We start from the raw sequence: 18,091 nt of genomic DNA, 5'->3' as shown, positions 1-18,091 counted from the left end.
TATGTACACTATTATACACTAAATTAATTTATGATGGTATTATACCCTTATTTTATATTTATTCTTTATTAAAATGCGTTGGAAATATTCCTTCCGAAACGGCTGGGAACCGAATTTTACTGATATCGACAAAATAAATTGTTCTATTACTATTACCAATATTACCATTACAGTCGAATCAATATACAATACTATGCAACCATGAATACGTAGTAAAAATGTAGCCAGTATCTCATCTCCACTGACACACATTTTTAAATCTCCCGCACCCGTTCAAGGCCATGGAGTTTTGTAAAGCGCATGCACCAGATAATTATTATTATGGTGTGATAAACATAAATTTAACGTTAAACCAGTAATAAGACATGTCATTTTAAATTGGCATATTACATTAAAGACCAAGCTTGTGGGGCCAGTCAAAAATGACTTGATTTAGTGCTCCTTTTCTTAAACAACAAGGACAATTCCAAAACTAGAATTAGCATGGCGGACGATCATAGTGGTGAAGACTCTGATGTGGAAAACCAACATGAGTTGTTTGGTGTGCTCAGCAAGTGGACGAACTACATACATGGCTGGCAGGACAGGTACATTGTGTTGACAAATGGCACTCTGTCGTATTACAAGAGCGAACAGGAGCGAGGGTATGGTTGCAGAGGCGCCCTGTCCCTTGCAAAGGCTGTTATCAAAGTATGTAGTGCGTTAATCATTTGTTTATTTACTCCTCGTGATTCGTGACTGTTTGAAGGCCGTCATACCTATTAGTGTACAATATTTTTTTTTAGCCTCATGAGTTCGATGAATGCAGATTTGATGTTTCCGTAAATGATTGTGTTTGGTACTTGAGGGCTGCTTCCATCGAGAACAAGCAGAGCTGGGTTGATGCTTTGGAATGTTACAAGGTAAGATATGAAAAGATTTCCTGCATAAATTTATGTTTTTAGTTCTGAAACATGATAAATTACAGAATTGACATTTGCGGTATTAAATATGTAAATAATATGTACTTCTGTAATCTTTTGAAACAGATTGTTATGAGATACCTCGACTTGTACAAGGTCAATTAAAACTAGTTAATTAGCAGTTGTTTAATGTATCTGCTTACAGTATTAAGTAACATCGTTTTTAAAGCAATAATAACTATTCATTAGGAAGTGAAAATATTTTATATGCTGTTTTCTTGAAGTAGTATTTGTTAAAATATGCCATAAGTATATAGTAATGAAAGCAAATATACCTTCCAAATGACTCAGAGAGTTATGTTTTCTGATTACAGTACATCATTTTATTTCTCAGAAGATAATCTAGATATAATGAAATGATAAAATTATCTTGCAAATAGAAAATGAAAATTTTTTACTTTAATCATTCAGTTAGCATTGTACCTATATCAATTTTATTTAAAAATGAGTGAAGATATAAATGTATTTTCAAATAGTTATATGTACATATATAAAATTTTGTGGCGATGACAGGAATAATAATAATAAAACAGAAATCCATATTAATCTAATTTGTGATACAATAATAATGATAATATTAGGTACAGGTAAGATACAAAGTTGTACTTATCTACAATTTAGATTTGAAGTTGTAAATATTTACTGTCTTAAATACTGTTGGGATTAAATATCTCATTCGCTATTGATTTTTTTTTAATATTGATGTATGTAATAGGTAACTGTTTAATACGCAGCAACAATCGCAAGGACAAACCACTGGATCATTAATATGAATAAAATATTGATATTACTGAAAACATCACTCTGTTGAACTACTTCTAAAGCCAGTTACTTAAAGTTTAATGGTTAGAAAACTAATAAAATGTTCGTATGCTATAAAGCTTTAGAAAAATACTTTATTATGAAGGTATTACGCTGATTCAAATAAATACAAAAAATATTTTTCTAAAAAATGTATCAAATCAAGTGGAACAATATTTAATGTTTTTTATATAATTTTGATCTATTAATATTTATTAATTTCATTAAAAAGGAGGCTGTGGAAAACAGAACAAAAATACAAGAATTTCATTAAATAGTAATAAATAATTTTCAGTAAATTTATATCTATCTTTTGACGAGGATTTTAGAAAATCTAAGCAAGTTAGAAACAATATCTCTTCACTGTACCAGTAATACAAGCTCTCTCCAGGGTAAAAGATAGCTTACAAGCTGACAATACATTCATAATAACAAAAATAACAAAAAAGACCATATTTTTACCTCTTATGGTTGTCATTACGTTTCCTGAACTTTACACACCTATTGAATATAGAGATAATCGTGTGTGGTACTATAAACATAATCACACCCCGCATATTACATTAATGTATACTTATATATTAATTCTAGTGTTATTTTGTTACCTATTAACATTATTTTAGTCACTTCAATCATGTCATCTGATATTTGAATTCATATCAATAGTTTAAATTTAAATTATGTATCTACTCTAAAAAACGTTAGCTAAAAGATAAATAAATATAAATTTAAAAAGAGTAGCGAAAAGAACCCAAAAACACTCGGATCAAATTGATATTTTATTAATTTTAAAATTAAATTCACTTAATCCTTTCTTTGGCTCTTTAGACAACATACCTGTTTAATCTTAACTGACCCCTTATAATGCTTATGTTCCTGTCCCATATTCATACAGTTTGAACATGTTTTTTTCTGAGGTTCTTAAATCATTAACTCTGCCCTGTTCACCTACAATTTTCGAATTAGTTTATTGTATGCATTGATTTCTAGCATTGAAAAACATAAACCCATATCATTTAAATTTGACTGTTATATAAATATATTCTAACTTACCCATAAAGCTATTTATATTACAGTGATGAGTTAAAAAAATATTTACTTTCTGGTATATTTTTATGCGGATTATAGTATTTGAAAGTTGGTCGCAAAGGTTCGTTTGTGACTACTTGTGGCAAAATCATACAAGGTTATTTACTATATGTAATTTGTTTATATACCGTTGTTTGTGTACTAAAATTTGTAAACAAAAATTTTCCACACAAAAAAGTCATACACAGTTTTTTATTCAGTTATTATGTGTACGTTGGTGGTGCAACATTCCGATTTTAACGGTGCTTAATTTTAAATTTGGTGATTTTGATAAAGGTTATAAAAAAATTGTAACCATGAAGAGAATTAAGAAAATGAGGAAAATGCAGTGCTTATGCATAAAACCAGAAACGCCCAGTACACCTTATTATAGGAAGGTAATGTACTGAAAACATATTTTATTTTTATGTTGACGGCAGATAAATGTGAAACAATAACTAGATTTTTTAATTTATCAAATTTCATTAATTTACGTACTAAAAACTTCATAGGAATTTATTTTTCATTTGCAATACTACTGATTTTAACACATACTATTTAATCTTCAACTAAAAAGAACAATTAACTATAAAAATTATATTAATTTCGTTGATAAAATGGGTAAAAACCTGAATGAAGTTGAAATTAAATCTACTTTTCTCATTATAGCATATAAACAATATTGATTAGTGCATATATAACTTTTTTTTATTTATTTAATATAACCTTGAGTATATTACAATTATTCATTATCATAGATTTTATTAGACCTTGACATTTTTAGCAAAGCAATTTGCAATATATATGATTTAATAAATTTAATGTTTACTATTTTAAGTTTCAACAATAAAAGTTTAAAGTCGTTACAAATTGTGTTTGTTCGTTAATAGGAATTTAACAGTTGTAAGAGGGCATTTAGCGGTTTATGGTTAAAAAAAGTTTTCCATTTTTAAGTGAGTCATATGTTAATGTTTGTGCAGTTAATCACAGCTTATATAACAATAATAATAAAAAGGAACAACTGTTTGTTTAAAATTTTTAACATTTTTACTTGAAAAGTCAAACAAGTTACTGAGACTTAATATTTATTTTACAAGTTAAGTACCAAAACAAAATTAAAGGGTTAAAGAAATTTTAAAGGTGGTATCCAAATAAAAAATAATTAGTTTGCAGTTGATCAGAAACGTATGTAGGCTTTTAGTGACCTACTATGAAATTTAATTGATAATTTTTTAACATGCCATATGCTCTTTTAGATGCTCTGTGTATAAGTCAAAATCGAACATTTCGGTTATTATTGAATTTTGCAAATAGAATCATAAAAAAATTATATAATTGTTCTAAGGCTAAGGTATTCTCATTTACGTCATGTTTTCCACATTAATATAGATCCATACAATAAACATTTTTTATGTAAACATCCTTTATATATACCGATAAAATATAGTTATTGAAATCTGGACGTTAACACCTTTCAGCAAGTTTTGCGCAACGTTTTACATAATTTAGTTCAAATATTCTGTAGTACAGCTAATCATGTGCTTGTTTTTTGTGTTTCGGTCATCTATACGTTTGACATTATTTAAGAAGGCACGTACTTCCTAAAATAATAAAATTCACAACAGATTTGATGAAAATACGTGTAGAAAGAGATGTTTGTTTATATATTATGAATTTTGTTATGATTAAGAAACATTTTCCGAAACACTGTAGTGATAGAATATATCTATGCCTTCAGGTAGAATCAGGCTATGGTACTGGTTCGGAGAACAGTCTAAAAAGGCATGGCTCGACGGTCAGTCTCCAGTCCAGCTCGTTCAGCACAGCCTCAGGTAGTAGCTTCAAACGGTCCTCCAGAAATTTGCGCGAGAAACTCGCAGAATTGGAAACGTTCAAGGATATCTTGTGCAGACAAATCGACACATTGCAGAAGTATTTCGATTACTGCGTTGAAAATGATGCACAGAACCATTTGCCAGATAAAGGTAGGTGAAACGAAGCACTAAATAAAAGCACGAATTATTCTTTGTTCCTTTTTTTTTCAGACAATTTGCCAACCATTGACTTTAAAGGCGAAGCTATCACTTTTAAAACCACGACTGCTGCTGTGATAGACACTTTGGAGCATTGCGCCGAACTGGTGGCGCAAAGAGAGGAGTCTTGGCGTAAACGTCTGGATAGGGAACTGGAGAGACGCAAACGTTGTGAGGCTTTGTCCAAGTCTTATTTCGAACAGATTCAGAAGACGAGAACTGTTCATCCGGGACCAGATTTAGAGGTTGGTGATCTTTTCGTTTACTGCAATGATATACACAGGGTGTAACTTTGAATGGGTCTAATTTATATGGACAGTACCATACCTTTGATTTTCATAAACAATCGTAAATTTGTTTTCTCTTTCACCATGAAGACATATTTTTACTTTTCTTTTTGTAATTTTTATGCTATATAATGAAGAGGTGTCTTATTCGGCCATTCTTGTTTTGCCGAACTAACATTGCCCATTTCTGCCCGCCTACCACATTGTTGTCATATCTCATCAGGTGGATTGATATGTAGTTCACCTAAACTAGGTGAAATTGAAATTTAGCAGAGTTGTTTACGGTAGAAAGGGGCTAATTTAACCTTACCTAGATTAAAATTATTAAAAATCACATTATTGCATGTCCCTAGGACAACAATAAAAAATTTAAACTATCAAAAACTGATATTTTTTCCATATCAATAGTCTATTCTAGTCTTAGAAATTGTTATAAAAATTAATGCTAACTAAAAAAATTTTTGTGATTATTATTATTTTCGGTCGCACGAAATGGCTTTCACATTGTGTCAACTTGTCAGTTCATAATTTATCATTCCATTTTGAATTAATTTTATTATTTAATATTTATTTGTGGTATTCTGTAAAATAATAAAAATTAAGTTTTTTCCGAAATATTGCTGTATCTTAAAAACTAACAATTTTAGATATAGAACATGCTCAATAAAAGTTGAAGTGGACCGATATGTCAATAAAATAGAACAATAAAATACAGGGTGTTCCATTTGAAAAATTTTACAAAATCAAGTTTAAACTTTCTAAAAATGATCATATTATAAAAAATGCCCTGTATAAAATATCGATATTAGTTAATATAGGAGCCTTTGTCGAAAATTTGCCTATAACTCTGTCTAATTATTTTGTTCCAAGTGTTAGTAGCTGAAAGTTAATACAACTTATTCGAGGTTATGATTTTTCCAAAATTCGAAGAATTTTCTACATAACTTAGCAACCCCGCACTAAAATGATAAACTCTTTATACTGCCATATATAGAATTTTCTCAGAAATCCATTTCTTAAAAAATATACAGGGTGTCCCAATTAGAAAATGTAATCATCGCCCTGAATGTTTCAAATTAGTTTTGTAGTTTAGGTTTCTTGATTATGTACAACTTTTATATAAACTTTTTTTCTATATTGTGAGTAACAAGGGAGTTATTTTACTTTCACACACTAATGGCCCACCCTGTATATATATTTTATAAAACCAAAAAATAATCGTTTTAAAACATAAATTAGTTTATTTACAATTAATATCATACAAAAAATGTAAATCTTTTTAAAACACTCGATAACTTTTCTAATGTTCAGCGCATCAAAAAAATTTGTTGACATTAAACATGATGCAAAATCAAATCAAAAACAGTCTGTTTCTACGAAATTATTTTCCGTGTTTATAAGATGGACTACTACAAAATTTCAATTTGCCGTAAAATAATTCTTCTGGAAAAGTATATTTGTTACAATATTTTCAATTGCTAAATTTTATCTCCGATGATTTACCTTACTCTGTAGATATGTAAACATATTTTATTTTTCCTTAAAGAATACTGTAAATTCGTAGTAATTTTTTATACAAAAAAATATAAATAGGTTTTAATCTAAATATCTAAATACAATTTTGTAGTAATTTAAATATAATTTAATGTAATTTATGAGATATAAAAACTGTGCATAATATTGATCAGCACCAAAATCCCGGCATCGCTGCCAAAAATGAAATATTATTCATATTTAGCAACCAAATTTAATATTTGCTTTGATAATTTTGTAAGACAAGTCATGTGGTCGGTGAAATGCCTTTACCTTCATTTTTTGTCTGGAAATAAAACTTATCTCTATCATTGTTAAACAAACAATTATTTTTAAATGAAACATGATTAACATTCTATTATCCAAGGTTTTCACTTAACAATTATTACTCTTTGTATAATTCCCTATCAGAGTTTTCGATCATAAATTCCCACATTAAAAAATTTGTACTCACCTCAGACATTTATAAAAATATTTTTTTTTAATATGCCTTACTAAAGCTCTTACAGTCTACCTAAATACATTTTTTTGTATTTCCATCCAGATTTGAACAGGAATGCACTTTATTCTATCTTTATTTAACTAGCCTTTCCCCAGTGTTAAACTTTTGTTTAATATTGTTAAGACTACAACAAAATATATTTAGGTCATTTTGAATTTGAGATCAATTCACATATATTCCATAAAATGGATAAGATCATTCTAATCGGGGTATGCCAGTTCTTGGAATATTAAATTTTATCTGTTCTAATAACGCTGGACAATCAAAAAATAAATTTACAATGTTGTGTGGGAAAATAATTCAGTGCATTGTTCTACGTGCCTGCAGGGTCATACTAGTCATACTAGTAAATTTATTCAGAATAGTTTAATGATCGTGTAGATATTAAAAAAAGTTCTTAGGATTTTTTCCGTGTTATCACAATCTACTAAATGAGTTGAGTCTCAAATGACAGCAGTATATTCAAGATGTGGTCATAAAAATTCATCAAACAAAATCTTGTGTGTTAATTAAAGCAAAACCTTGCGCATTTCTTATTAGAAAAGCTATTTGATGCACTTTCTTATGGCAATAATACCTTCTCTACTATTAGTGATAGATTTATCAAACTTTATATCTTTATAATCCTGAGAGTATCATAATATGTAAAAATATTAGGTCTCTCGATTAAGTTTTGTTTTTTTATTTTTTTTGCTTTTCTTTGTAAAAAATTTTTACTTTGTCAATGTCTTTAAAGATAACAAGTTACGCGCAAATCAAATATTTTTGTATAATGATCAAGAGATCATTATACAGAAAAAATTCTTTTTATATTTTTCAAAAATTGGCACCTAAAAAATTGTAGCTATACATATATGATATTTTTTATTTTGAATACATTATAGTTTTCAAATATGCATATTCTTATTTGTATGCAGGGTGTTTTGGAAAAAGATATCGTAAATTCAGGGGTTGATAGAACAATAAAAGTTAGACGATTTTTCCTGTAGTGTCTTCTATTGTGAGGTACAAGATGTCAAGTATGATTTTTTTTAAAATCAAAATTTAGTCATCTTTTCCAAAAAATAATATATAATGCATTAAAATTTAGTACAGATAAGTTTTCAAGGGTGCTAAATGTGTCAGCGTTATTTTTAACTATTGTTTTTTTGTGTCATATATTCTATTGAGAAATTTTATTTTGCATTAGAAAAGCTACTCTTGTTGAAATCGCGCCATTTTTGACCCAAAGCCAACCAGTTTCTACTTCATAGTATACAGTGTGTCCAGAAAAGAATGTTACAATTTAAGGGTAACCTCCTGGAATGAAAAAAAAAACGATTTAGATCAAGTTGTATTATACAATTTGGTTTCTTTAAAATGTTAGTTAAAAATTATTGAAGGTCCATGGTCCATAACTTTTTCAAGTAGCAAAATTGTTCCAAACAAAATTACTGGTCACGTGGCTTGTAATCATTTACAACCTTTTTTTTGACATAGAAATTTGAAATATTCAATAATGACGGTACTGCTGTTCTACACATATGGATTAATGTTTATTATAGTTCCGCTATGGGCCTTTCAATCCCATAAAGCTATGTCAACATACCAAATTTTAGAAGACGTTTAAAATTTATAAAAAAACAATTTAGAAATTGATGTTTCAGGACCATCTAGCTCTCAAACTAATTTATTTTGATTCAAACAACAGACGTGGTAGAATTTTGTAAATATATTTGAGAGACACCCTATATAATATTTATATTTAATAAAAGATATTTGAATTTCATTTTTATTGTGCTTTGTATACTCTTAAATATATTCAAAATCAAATTAATTTTAGTCAATCTGTTTACCTGTAGATGAAACAATTACAACTTCTTTCAATTTTTGTCCCTGTCAACTTTGCAGAAATAATTTTGAGCTTCTCTTGGCACCAAGAAAATAGAAAACATTACTAAATCATAATAAACATGCACTATAAGTTATTTAAGGTATGTCCTATTTACATTTCACGTACTACACAACATTTTCTGGTCTAGAACGTACACAAACTTTCAAAACTGATGGCCAAGTACCTTGTCAAATGCAAATTCAATTCAGTCATTACTAATTCACAAAAACAGTAGTAACCTTCACCCATTTTCCTTTTTAATCATTAATGAGAATCAATAGAAACACATGATGCCAAATCATCTTATTAAAATATTCATAAACTAATACCGGCCCTATAATCATCCTAATTGGTACTAATGATTATAATTCAGTGTACCACAATTTCCCGTACTATTTTTTCAATATTACCTCACTTGCCTGTGTGCCCCTATTTTACCAACTAATTACACAAATTATAGCAAGCCTCCAGAATACCATATCAGGGTTGATTTATTGCAAACTGATGACCACATTCTATACCCAGTGGCACTGGCAGTGAATAATAAGCATTAGTCAGTCAGTGTTAGACTGGCGTGGTGGTAATGAAGTGTGTAGGCTTGATAACAATTCATTTGTGAACCCACTTTGTCCGTTGAATATTCATAATTTCTTTAGTGCCGTACAAGAGTTAAGATGAAGTTTAGGAGATACAAAATTGTAAGTTCAATAATAATTGATAAAAGTTTATGTTTACAAAAGTTGTTACGCAGTTTGCTTAAAAAAAAATCAATTTTTAAGAACATTAGGCATTAAAATTAGTGCTACAATTTTAAATTTCGTTCTAATTAAGAATAGTCACCTTACATTAATTTTTTATACTGCATTTAATCATTTATTTATATAAAAATATTGAATTACATATAAATTTGTTTATAATTATTGAATTTATTCTGTTATGAATTTTTATTTTTGGCATTGATAAACAAATATTTATCTATCAAGACCTGTAGGAATTTGTTTTTCCTTTCTTTTTTCTGTACTTTAAAAAATGTATAGGTACTCATAAAAAATCATGTGGAAAAAGTGTGTTAAATATATCTAGTTATAATTTACATTGTTAAAATCTGGGGATTGATAAAATGCATTGGATTTTGTAGTGTAAGCTAAAGTAATTCTTTATTCTTGTCTAAACATGTTCCAATTACGATATACAGGGTGTGGCGTGTATAATCTAAAAATTAAACAACAGCTTTGTAACGATATTTGTAATAGAAAAGTCTTATACGAAAAAGTTCTATTTTTGCGTTTTTTTGCGTAAATTAAAGTTCAATTATGGATTAAAATATTTTTTCCGGTCCTGTCCGTGTGCAGTACGATGAGTTACGTGCTGTACACCAGCCATGTAAACAAATCGTCATTGAAAGATAGATACTTCTCAATTTTTGGGGAGTTTTTCAATGCAAAAGTACAAACTAAGAAAAATAGATATACAAAAAACTGATATTTTCTTTTTATAATAATTAATAGTAATTACTATTTTAAATGCATTGTTGTTACTGCAAGAGTTCGCAAACAAAACCACATCCGTAAGCATCTGTAGTTGCCAACTGCATGCACTAAACAATCTCCATTAAAATATGAAACAAAATGATATAAAACTTTCCATTTCTAGAGAAAATGTTAAAATTGATACCTCTTAGCGCGGATTGAGGCAGGGTACTGATGCACCCAATTTTGGCGAATATTTTCCCAAATTCCAGGTATTCCCCTAATTGTGTCAGCAGCTTCAAGTATACGGTTTCGCAATTCTTCCACCGTAGCAATTGGAGTATTGTAAACCAATGACTTCAAGTGACTCCAAATATAAAAGCCCATTGGAGTTAGATCGGGTGACCGAGGTGGCCATGGCACAGGACTAAAGCGTTCAATCCCTCGCTGAGGAAACATTTTATTCAAAAGTGTCCTTGCTTCTCGAGTACTGTATGGAGAGCCCCATCTTGAAGATAAAACATGCGTGCCCGAACTTGTAATGCCACATCCTTCAATCCACTTCATCAGGGTAAATGTCGCCTCATCTGTTACACAAACATAAGCAGGAAAGTCTACTTGATTGGCACATTGCCATAAAAACAGTCTGCAAAAACACATTTGTTGATCACAATCTGGGGGTAAAATCTGTTGAACTGGATACAGATGATAGGGGTGTAACAGCTGGCGCCTTAAGATGCGATGTACGGTACGAGATGAGGTTCCTACTTGTGCGAGTCGCCGAGTACTAATTGTGGGGTTTGTGTCAAGATTTTCCAACACTGCATCTTCAACATTAAGGTTCACTTGTTGACCATGTCCTTCTCCTCAAGGAATAACACTTCCCATATCTCGCAGCCACTGAACGCACTGTAGGATTGTATTTGCACTTGAGTGGTGACGGTGTGGCCATCGTTCCTGGTACAACCCAGTCGCCACGAGCGCATTTTCCTGGCTGCACCATACACTAACACCATATCGACATATCGTAGTTTAGTTTTTATAGATTATACACAACCACACCCAGTATTTTATAAAAGTAAAATTAGACAAATAATAATCCACTTCCACATTTTTTTCTAATCTAAAATAATTCCCAGGAATTAAAATTGGAGACTAACATATTCATTTCATTCATAAATTGGAGATTGACAATTATTTAGATTTTTTCCCCTTCTCTCATATTACTGTTCCTTGATTGTTTTGATACCAATATCTTTGAAACTGTGCAAAAATCATAATTAAGTGCATACTCACTATTAATCTGTTACATATTACTTCACTATGCTATGCTGATTTTGATAATGATAACATTCAAATATCTGTATAAAAAATTTTTTGTTATAGATAACTGCCTATCACATGAACTCTAACTTCTACATACTTTTAATTTAAAAATCAGCCTGTTTAATATGCACATTTATTCAGTGAAGTTATCTGTTTGACTTAATAAATGACCCTTTAACCCCAAACGACATTTCGTTCATAACTTGGTGTTCTGGACAATAAAATAAACTTACGTTCCACAATTTGGGATAATAAAAATTATCTTGAAAGCAACAGAATTATGAATGTAAAACAATTATTTTTCTTTCGTGTTCGTGCTATTTATTATATTTTAACACAGTTTTGAAGTAGTATTGTTAAATTACTTATTATGATAAGTAACCTAAAATATTTTTTTGTCTAAAGGAGGGACCACACAGTGTCCTCGCAGACGACGAATTCTATGATGCAGTCGAATCGGGATTAGACAAAATGGAGGAGGAACAGGAGTTGAGGGACAGGTTAAAGAGCGGACAGGCCATTCCAGTGACACCCCCTCCCACTTCGCCAGCCTTCCAGCATCGTCTTTGGCCAGAGGTTAGTAGATTGCATGTAACTGGGGTTTCTTCTTTTTTTTTTCTAATACAGAATTTATTATTTTTTTTCATGCAGACAAACGCTTAATATAATTTATTTCCGCAGCCTCCTAGATTTTTAAATTAAAAGGAAAACATTCGAAAGTTTTAAATCTCAATTTTTTATGTTGCAAATATCATATGAAATTTTTTCACCATGTTCAATTTTAGATGTGATGATTTATTTCCTTACACTTTTTAAGTATATTCTTTTCTCAGTGTAGTTTTGAGGACCTTTTGAAGATGTTTTGTGGGGCCCAAGTTAGGAAAATATTTTTTAGAGTAGAAAGTAAATTTTTAAAATTCAGTCACCGTTAAATCACGTTATATAACATTACATGTATATTAATAAATATTTCATAATTTTGATTCGCAATGCGTTTAATAAATTCTTATGTCATTTCCTGTGTGAATTAGATTTAAATTTAATATTCAGTTGTGACTAGAATTTTTTATAAGTTATTGAATTGAAATTAAGTCAAGGTTAGTGTATTTCATAATTCTGAACAGTCCATAACTAAAGAAAAACAATATCCAGGGCAAAAATTGTGCGTATTTAAATATTTTTTTGATGAAATCTTTAAAATCATAATATTATACATTTATCTCGTCCAGGCTTCTGCTTGTGCGTATTGCAAATATATGAATGGGTTTAAAAACAAACAAAGGGAAGCTGTTGGAATTTTATCTGCAGTCGCTTCCAACTGAGTCATGGTTTGTTTACTCCATATAAAAACAAGGGACTGATATCTGCATGTTAAATACATATAACTTAATTAAATATAAGCCCCTTTAGCAATTAAACTATGATGATACATTCAATTTGTATTTATACTTTGTTTTGAAATGAAATAGAGCAATAAAAGCTCATTAAATATACAAACGCCTCAGAAATGTAATGCTGGTGATTATATCTAATATATTCTTTCATATTTTATGGGGATTACCTAAAAGTTGTCTAAATATTTAGGGTCAATGCCCTTACTGGGACAGTTATTCTAAGTTAAAGGTTTACCTGCTTTGTTTGGGATTTTAGAAATATTTGGGTTTGCTTCTACTCAGAAGTACATATTTTATAATTTTCAATAAATTGTTTACAAATATCACATTAGAGAAATTTGCGATGGAGGCAAATATTATGACATTGTATTAAAAAATACCATTATTATTGTCACTGTGGAACAAAGTGATTTTGTCGCAATATAAGAATATTTTACGAAAATGCTCGGACAGGTTGATTTTTATTACAATTATTACATATCTTTCTATTTACTTCTTCCGCTCGTGACAGCACCATTGTGTGTTGTCATCAATTTTTTTTTAATAGAAATTCGGACTATTTTACGTAAGTGTAAAAATCACAATGAAAATAAATTTTGTGAATTTGACATGTCGGTTTGCAGCAGATCATGTCATTTCTCCCGGTTTTCTGGAAAAATCGTGATTTTTTCAAAAACATTTTCCACATTTCCTGATTTGGTCCTTTTATTATCTCCTCCAGGTCTGTCACAAAGTAGAAAAGTAGATATTTCCTGATTACGTTATTTTTTTTTTAAACATCGATTTTTTCAAAACAATTTGTCTCCCAAATTTCCTTTTTTAAATTGACAGAATGAGTTAATTCTTGATTTAGCCTGCTTCTTTTTCAAATACTGATAGTCTTAATGATTCTAGCAATGTCACCAGGATTGGGTATCAATCTGACAATATTTAAATAATGATTTTCCTTAATCGGTAGATAGGTCGAAGTGGTGCTATAGAATGGCCCACTCGTTCCTGCGATTTGATGACATTCAATTTTTTTGTGTGGGGAAATGTTAAGTCAAATCTGTAATGAAAAACCTGTTAACTTAAATCAATTAAAAGATACAATAGACGGACTCTCAGAGATATTTCTCTAGAAACGTTACAGGAATTTGAGTATAAGTATACTGAGATATTAAGATGCAGATGGTGGTCATTTTGAGCAATTAATTTAAACAAAGCAAAACAGATAAAACAATGTATTACAATGTTTATGAAATTTATAACTTTGTTGCAAATGTTATTAAAAATTTTCTTATGTAACATAAAAAAAATTAATGTCATAATTTANAGTTCATCCGCTTTCTCATTTCCACAAATGCCTTTGTGCCCTGGCACCCAACACAGTCTGACTGTATTGTTGGTGGCCAGTTCAGTCAGCATTTGTAAACAGTCCCACACCAGTTTTGAACTTACCTTGTGTGCGGCTAAAGCTTTAATTGCAGCTTGACTATCAGAGAATATATATATATATGAGTTTACGTCTATAACCTCTACGTACATTCTCTGCCAGACACGCCATTATCGCGAAGATTTCTGCTTGGAATACAGTAGGGAACTCCCCCAGACTGTAGCTTGCACTCCATCTGAGTCCATATATTCCTGCACCCGTCCCTCTGGTCATTTTGGAAATGTTAAGTCAAATCTATAACGAAAAATCTGTTAACTTAAATCAATTAAAAGAGACAATAGACGGACTCTCAGAGATATTTCTTTAGAAACGTTACAGGAATTTGAGTATAAGTATACTGAGATATTAAGATGCAGATGGTGGTCATTTTGAGCAATTTATTTAAACAAAGCAAAACAGATAAAACAATGTATTACAATGTTTATGAAATTTATAACTTTGTTGCAAATGTTATTAAAAATTTTCTTATGTAACATAAAAAAAATTAATGTCATAATTTAAACGATGGTGTTGACATGAGCTGAAGTAAATAAAACATCCGAGTCTTCATAAAATATTTTTATATTTGGGAATGAATTTATTTCACATTTTTGCCATTCAATGTATATTTGGCAACAGTAAAGTTTGATACACATGTAATTTTTTAAAACACGATTTTATTCTTTCTTACAATAGTCTTGCTACTAACACGATAATACCTCAACTGATCTCAAATTTTGTTTGTACATTTTTTCACTACAGATTTTAAATAGACCCACCAATCTGCTTAAGTATATTAAGATTACCACAACGTTTATTTATATTAAGAAAGTTTGTGTTATAGTTATGGCTGACTTAAAAATTATTGATTACACTGTAACATTTTAAAACGACTAGAACTGCAAACCTTTAGGAAAGCATTCTATGAAACGATGAATATTTTAAATTCTGGGTATATTACTCTGATGCGTCTATAAAACTAGGTGACTATCGGTTTCGTTTATTTTTCAGATCGAAAAGACTGTCAAACAGCAAGTTGCCATGGCCAGGATGGGGATTGGCGAGTACGGTTCGGGATGGCAATTGTTCGCCGAGGACGGCGAAATGAAGATGTACAGGAGAGAGGAGGAAGTCGATGGGATGGTGGTCGATCCACTCAAAGCAGTGCACGTCGTGAAGGGTATTACGGGTCACGAAGTGTGCCACTATTTCTTCAGTCCACAGTACAGATATGACTGGGAAAGTAAGTAAATTAAATATGACATTGGTTTAGAAAAATATGTCTTATGTAGGCGCCAGAACTTCCACATTGTTGCGGATACTTGAACCAAAAATAATAGTAAAATACCCAGTAAAATACAAAATTAAGGTGTGACTGTAATCATATATTCAGAAATTTTTCATAAATAGAATAATTATTATAAATTATTTTTTGAATATTTGTAAAAATTCTACATTTTCTATAAAGATGCCTCCTCTTATTTTTTTTACTACTAAAATAAAATCACTGTCAGCACATCGACTTATCTTATGTTGTTATTTGTAGCTACCCTGGAACAGATGACGGTACTAGAAACGATATCAGACGACACTATAGTATTTTATCAAACACATAAAAGGATATGGCCCGCCAGTCAGAGGGATGTAATATTCTGGTCGCATATGCAGAAATTACCAAACGATCAGGACAGAGACGGACCCGATATCTGGACTGTTGTTAACAATTCCACAGAACACCCAGATTATCCTGTAAGTGATCATTTCTTGTAAATAATACCGAAACCCTTCACTTCATTTGTCGATAAATTTAAATTTTTTATTTTGTTTTTAAGGCGAACGCTGGCAAATGTGTGAGAATATTTTTAACGGTATGTTTACTGTGTCAGACGAGAGTGAATCCTCCCAAAGATGGTACCCCGTTGGGTAGAGATAATGTATCCTGTAAAATAACCTACTGTTCAGTTAGTAAGTAATCCTCTATTTTAACTCACTTTAAGGGGCAATTCTTAATCTCGCCATTGAATTTTAAATGTACGTTAAAATTTTAATTATGAATTTCTATTCTCCGTCAAAAGACGACTTTTAACAACATGGTGTTAAAAATCTGATGGAGTAGTTCAAACGTCTTGGTTTTAGTCGCAGCTTTTTGGTAATATTAAACAAGAGAACATCAAAATTTCTGTATTTCTAACTTTATACTAGAGTGATTTTGTGTATTTTGTGATAATTATGGGTCATATATAATTTTCTGTGAAACGGATTGATAACAAAGGTGTTGTATATTTATCAACGTAAGACAAGTTAAAAACATTAATTTATTAATGAAGACCATTAACGCCAAAATAATTTTTAGCAGAGTTAAAAATCTGATGGAGTAGTTCAAATGTCTTTGTTTTAGTTGCAGATTTTTGGTAATATTAATTAAGAGAACATCAAAATTTCTGTATTTCTAACATTCTACTGGAATGATTTTGTGTATTTTCTGATAATTAGGGGGTCATATATAATTTTCTGTGAAAGGATTCGTAACAAAGATGTATATTTATCAATGCAAGACATGTTAAAAACATTAATTTAGTTAAATATTAATTATGAATTTTTATTCTGCGTGTAAAAATTTATTTGTGATGACCATTAATGGCAAAATAATTTTAGCGGGGTGTTAAAAATCTGAAGGAGTAGTTCAAACGTCTTAGTTTTGGTCGCGATTCTTGGTATTATTGAATAAGAGAACATTCTAACATTAAATTAATCGGCATACCAGAATGATTTTCTGTATTTTCTGATAATACCTTGTTTGCTAAAATTTTAGAACCCTATTCAAATTTGGCGGTACGAATGAGAATTGCTCCTTAAAAAACTAACTAAGATTCATTGCGGGTAATCTTTTATTTCTTTTTGTTAGTTAACCCTGGAGGTTGGGCCCCGGCATCAGTATTAAGGGCTGTCTACAAAAGGGAATACCCCAAGTTTCTCAAGCGGTTCACTGCTTACGTCAAAAACCAAACAAGTAATAAGCCTATTATGTTCTAGGTGTAAGGTCAGGGTTTATTATCTTATTTTACACGCTGTTTTATTTCTATTAATTTATATTCATCATTAAAAGTTATTTTATGTTTTCTTTCGGCGTTTTATTTGTTATTTTTCCTTTTCGTTTCCGTTTTTTGATTTTCGTACGTACAGGGTGTCCTGATTTATAGGTGCATAGGCCACTAAGGAAGAAGAGTCAGTCAATGATTTCAATGAAACTTCGCTATGTTGTATAGGAGAAAAAAAATACATGACATATTTTCTTTTCTGTCGACAAACAGTTTAAAAGGTTCAAGTACCTTTAAAGTTTACCTCCAAAAACAGTTTTTTCACGAAATCTCCGTTTCTGTACAAATTTATACAGAACTCGTGATTGGTCGTCATTACAGGAAAATTAAA

At 30.3% G+C, this 18,091-nt stretch overlaps 1 protein-coding gene across 1 annotated transcript; it reads left to right on the top strand.

The window, feature by feature from the left end:
• The first annotated feature begins 315 nt into the window (after window positions 1-315).
• Window positions 316-17,783, top strand: LOC108908141 (collagen type IV alpha-3-binding protein). The gene is made up of 9 exons (XM_018712075.1): window positions 316-690; window positions 786-902; window positions 4,570-4,816; window positions 4,877-5,109; window positions 12,260-12,430; window positions 15,674-15,905; window positions 16,209-16,411; window positions 16,495-16,627; window positions 17,568-17,783. The coding sequence occupies exons 1-9, from the start codon at window positions 484-486 to the stop codon at window positions 17,693-17,695; spliced, it is 1,671 nt and encodes a 556-aa protein (XP_018567591.1). The 5' UTR covers window positions 316-483; the 3' UTR covers window positions 17,696-17,783.
• The last annotated feature ends 308 nt before the right edge of the window (window positions 17,784-18,091 follow it).

The sequence above is a fragment of the Anoplophora glabripennis genome, unplaced genomic scaffold, assembly GCF_000390285.2.
Source record: "Anoplophora glabripennis isolate ALB-LARVAE unplaced genomic scaffold, Agla_2.0 scaffold254, whole genome shotgun sequence".
Classification (NCBI taxonomy): Eukaryota; Metazoa; Arthropoda; class Insecta; order Coleoptera; family Cerambycidae; genus Anoplophora; species Anoplophora glabripennis.
The sequence above is the reverse complement of the archived record's forward strand: the minus strand, read 5'-3'. Positions and strand labels throughout refer to the sequence as shown.

Excerpts from the sequence above, each read along its gene's own strand:
- LOC108908141 (XM_018712075.1), top strand. The coding sequence starts at position 484 with ATGGCGGACGATCATAGTGGTGAAGACTCTGATGTGGAAAACCAACAT. Across the intron at positions 4,817-4,876 it reads GAACCATTTGCCAGATAAAG|ACAATTTGCCAACCATTGAC; the intron begins GTAGGTGAAACG and ends TTTTTTTTTCAG. Across the intron at positions 5,110-12,259 it reads ATCCGGGACCAGATTTAGAG|GAGGGACCACACAGTGTCCT; the intron begins GTTGGTGATCTT and ends TTTTGTCTAAAG.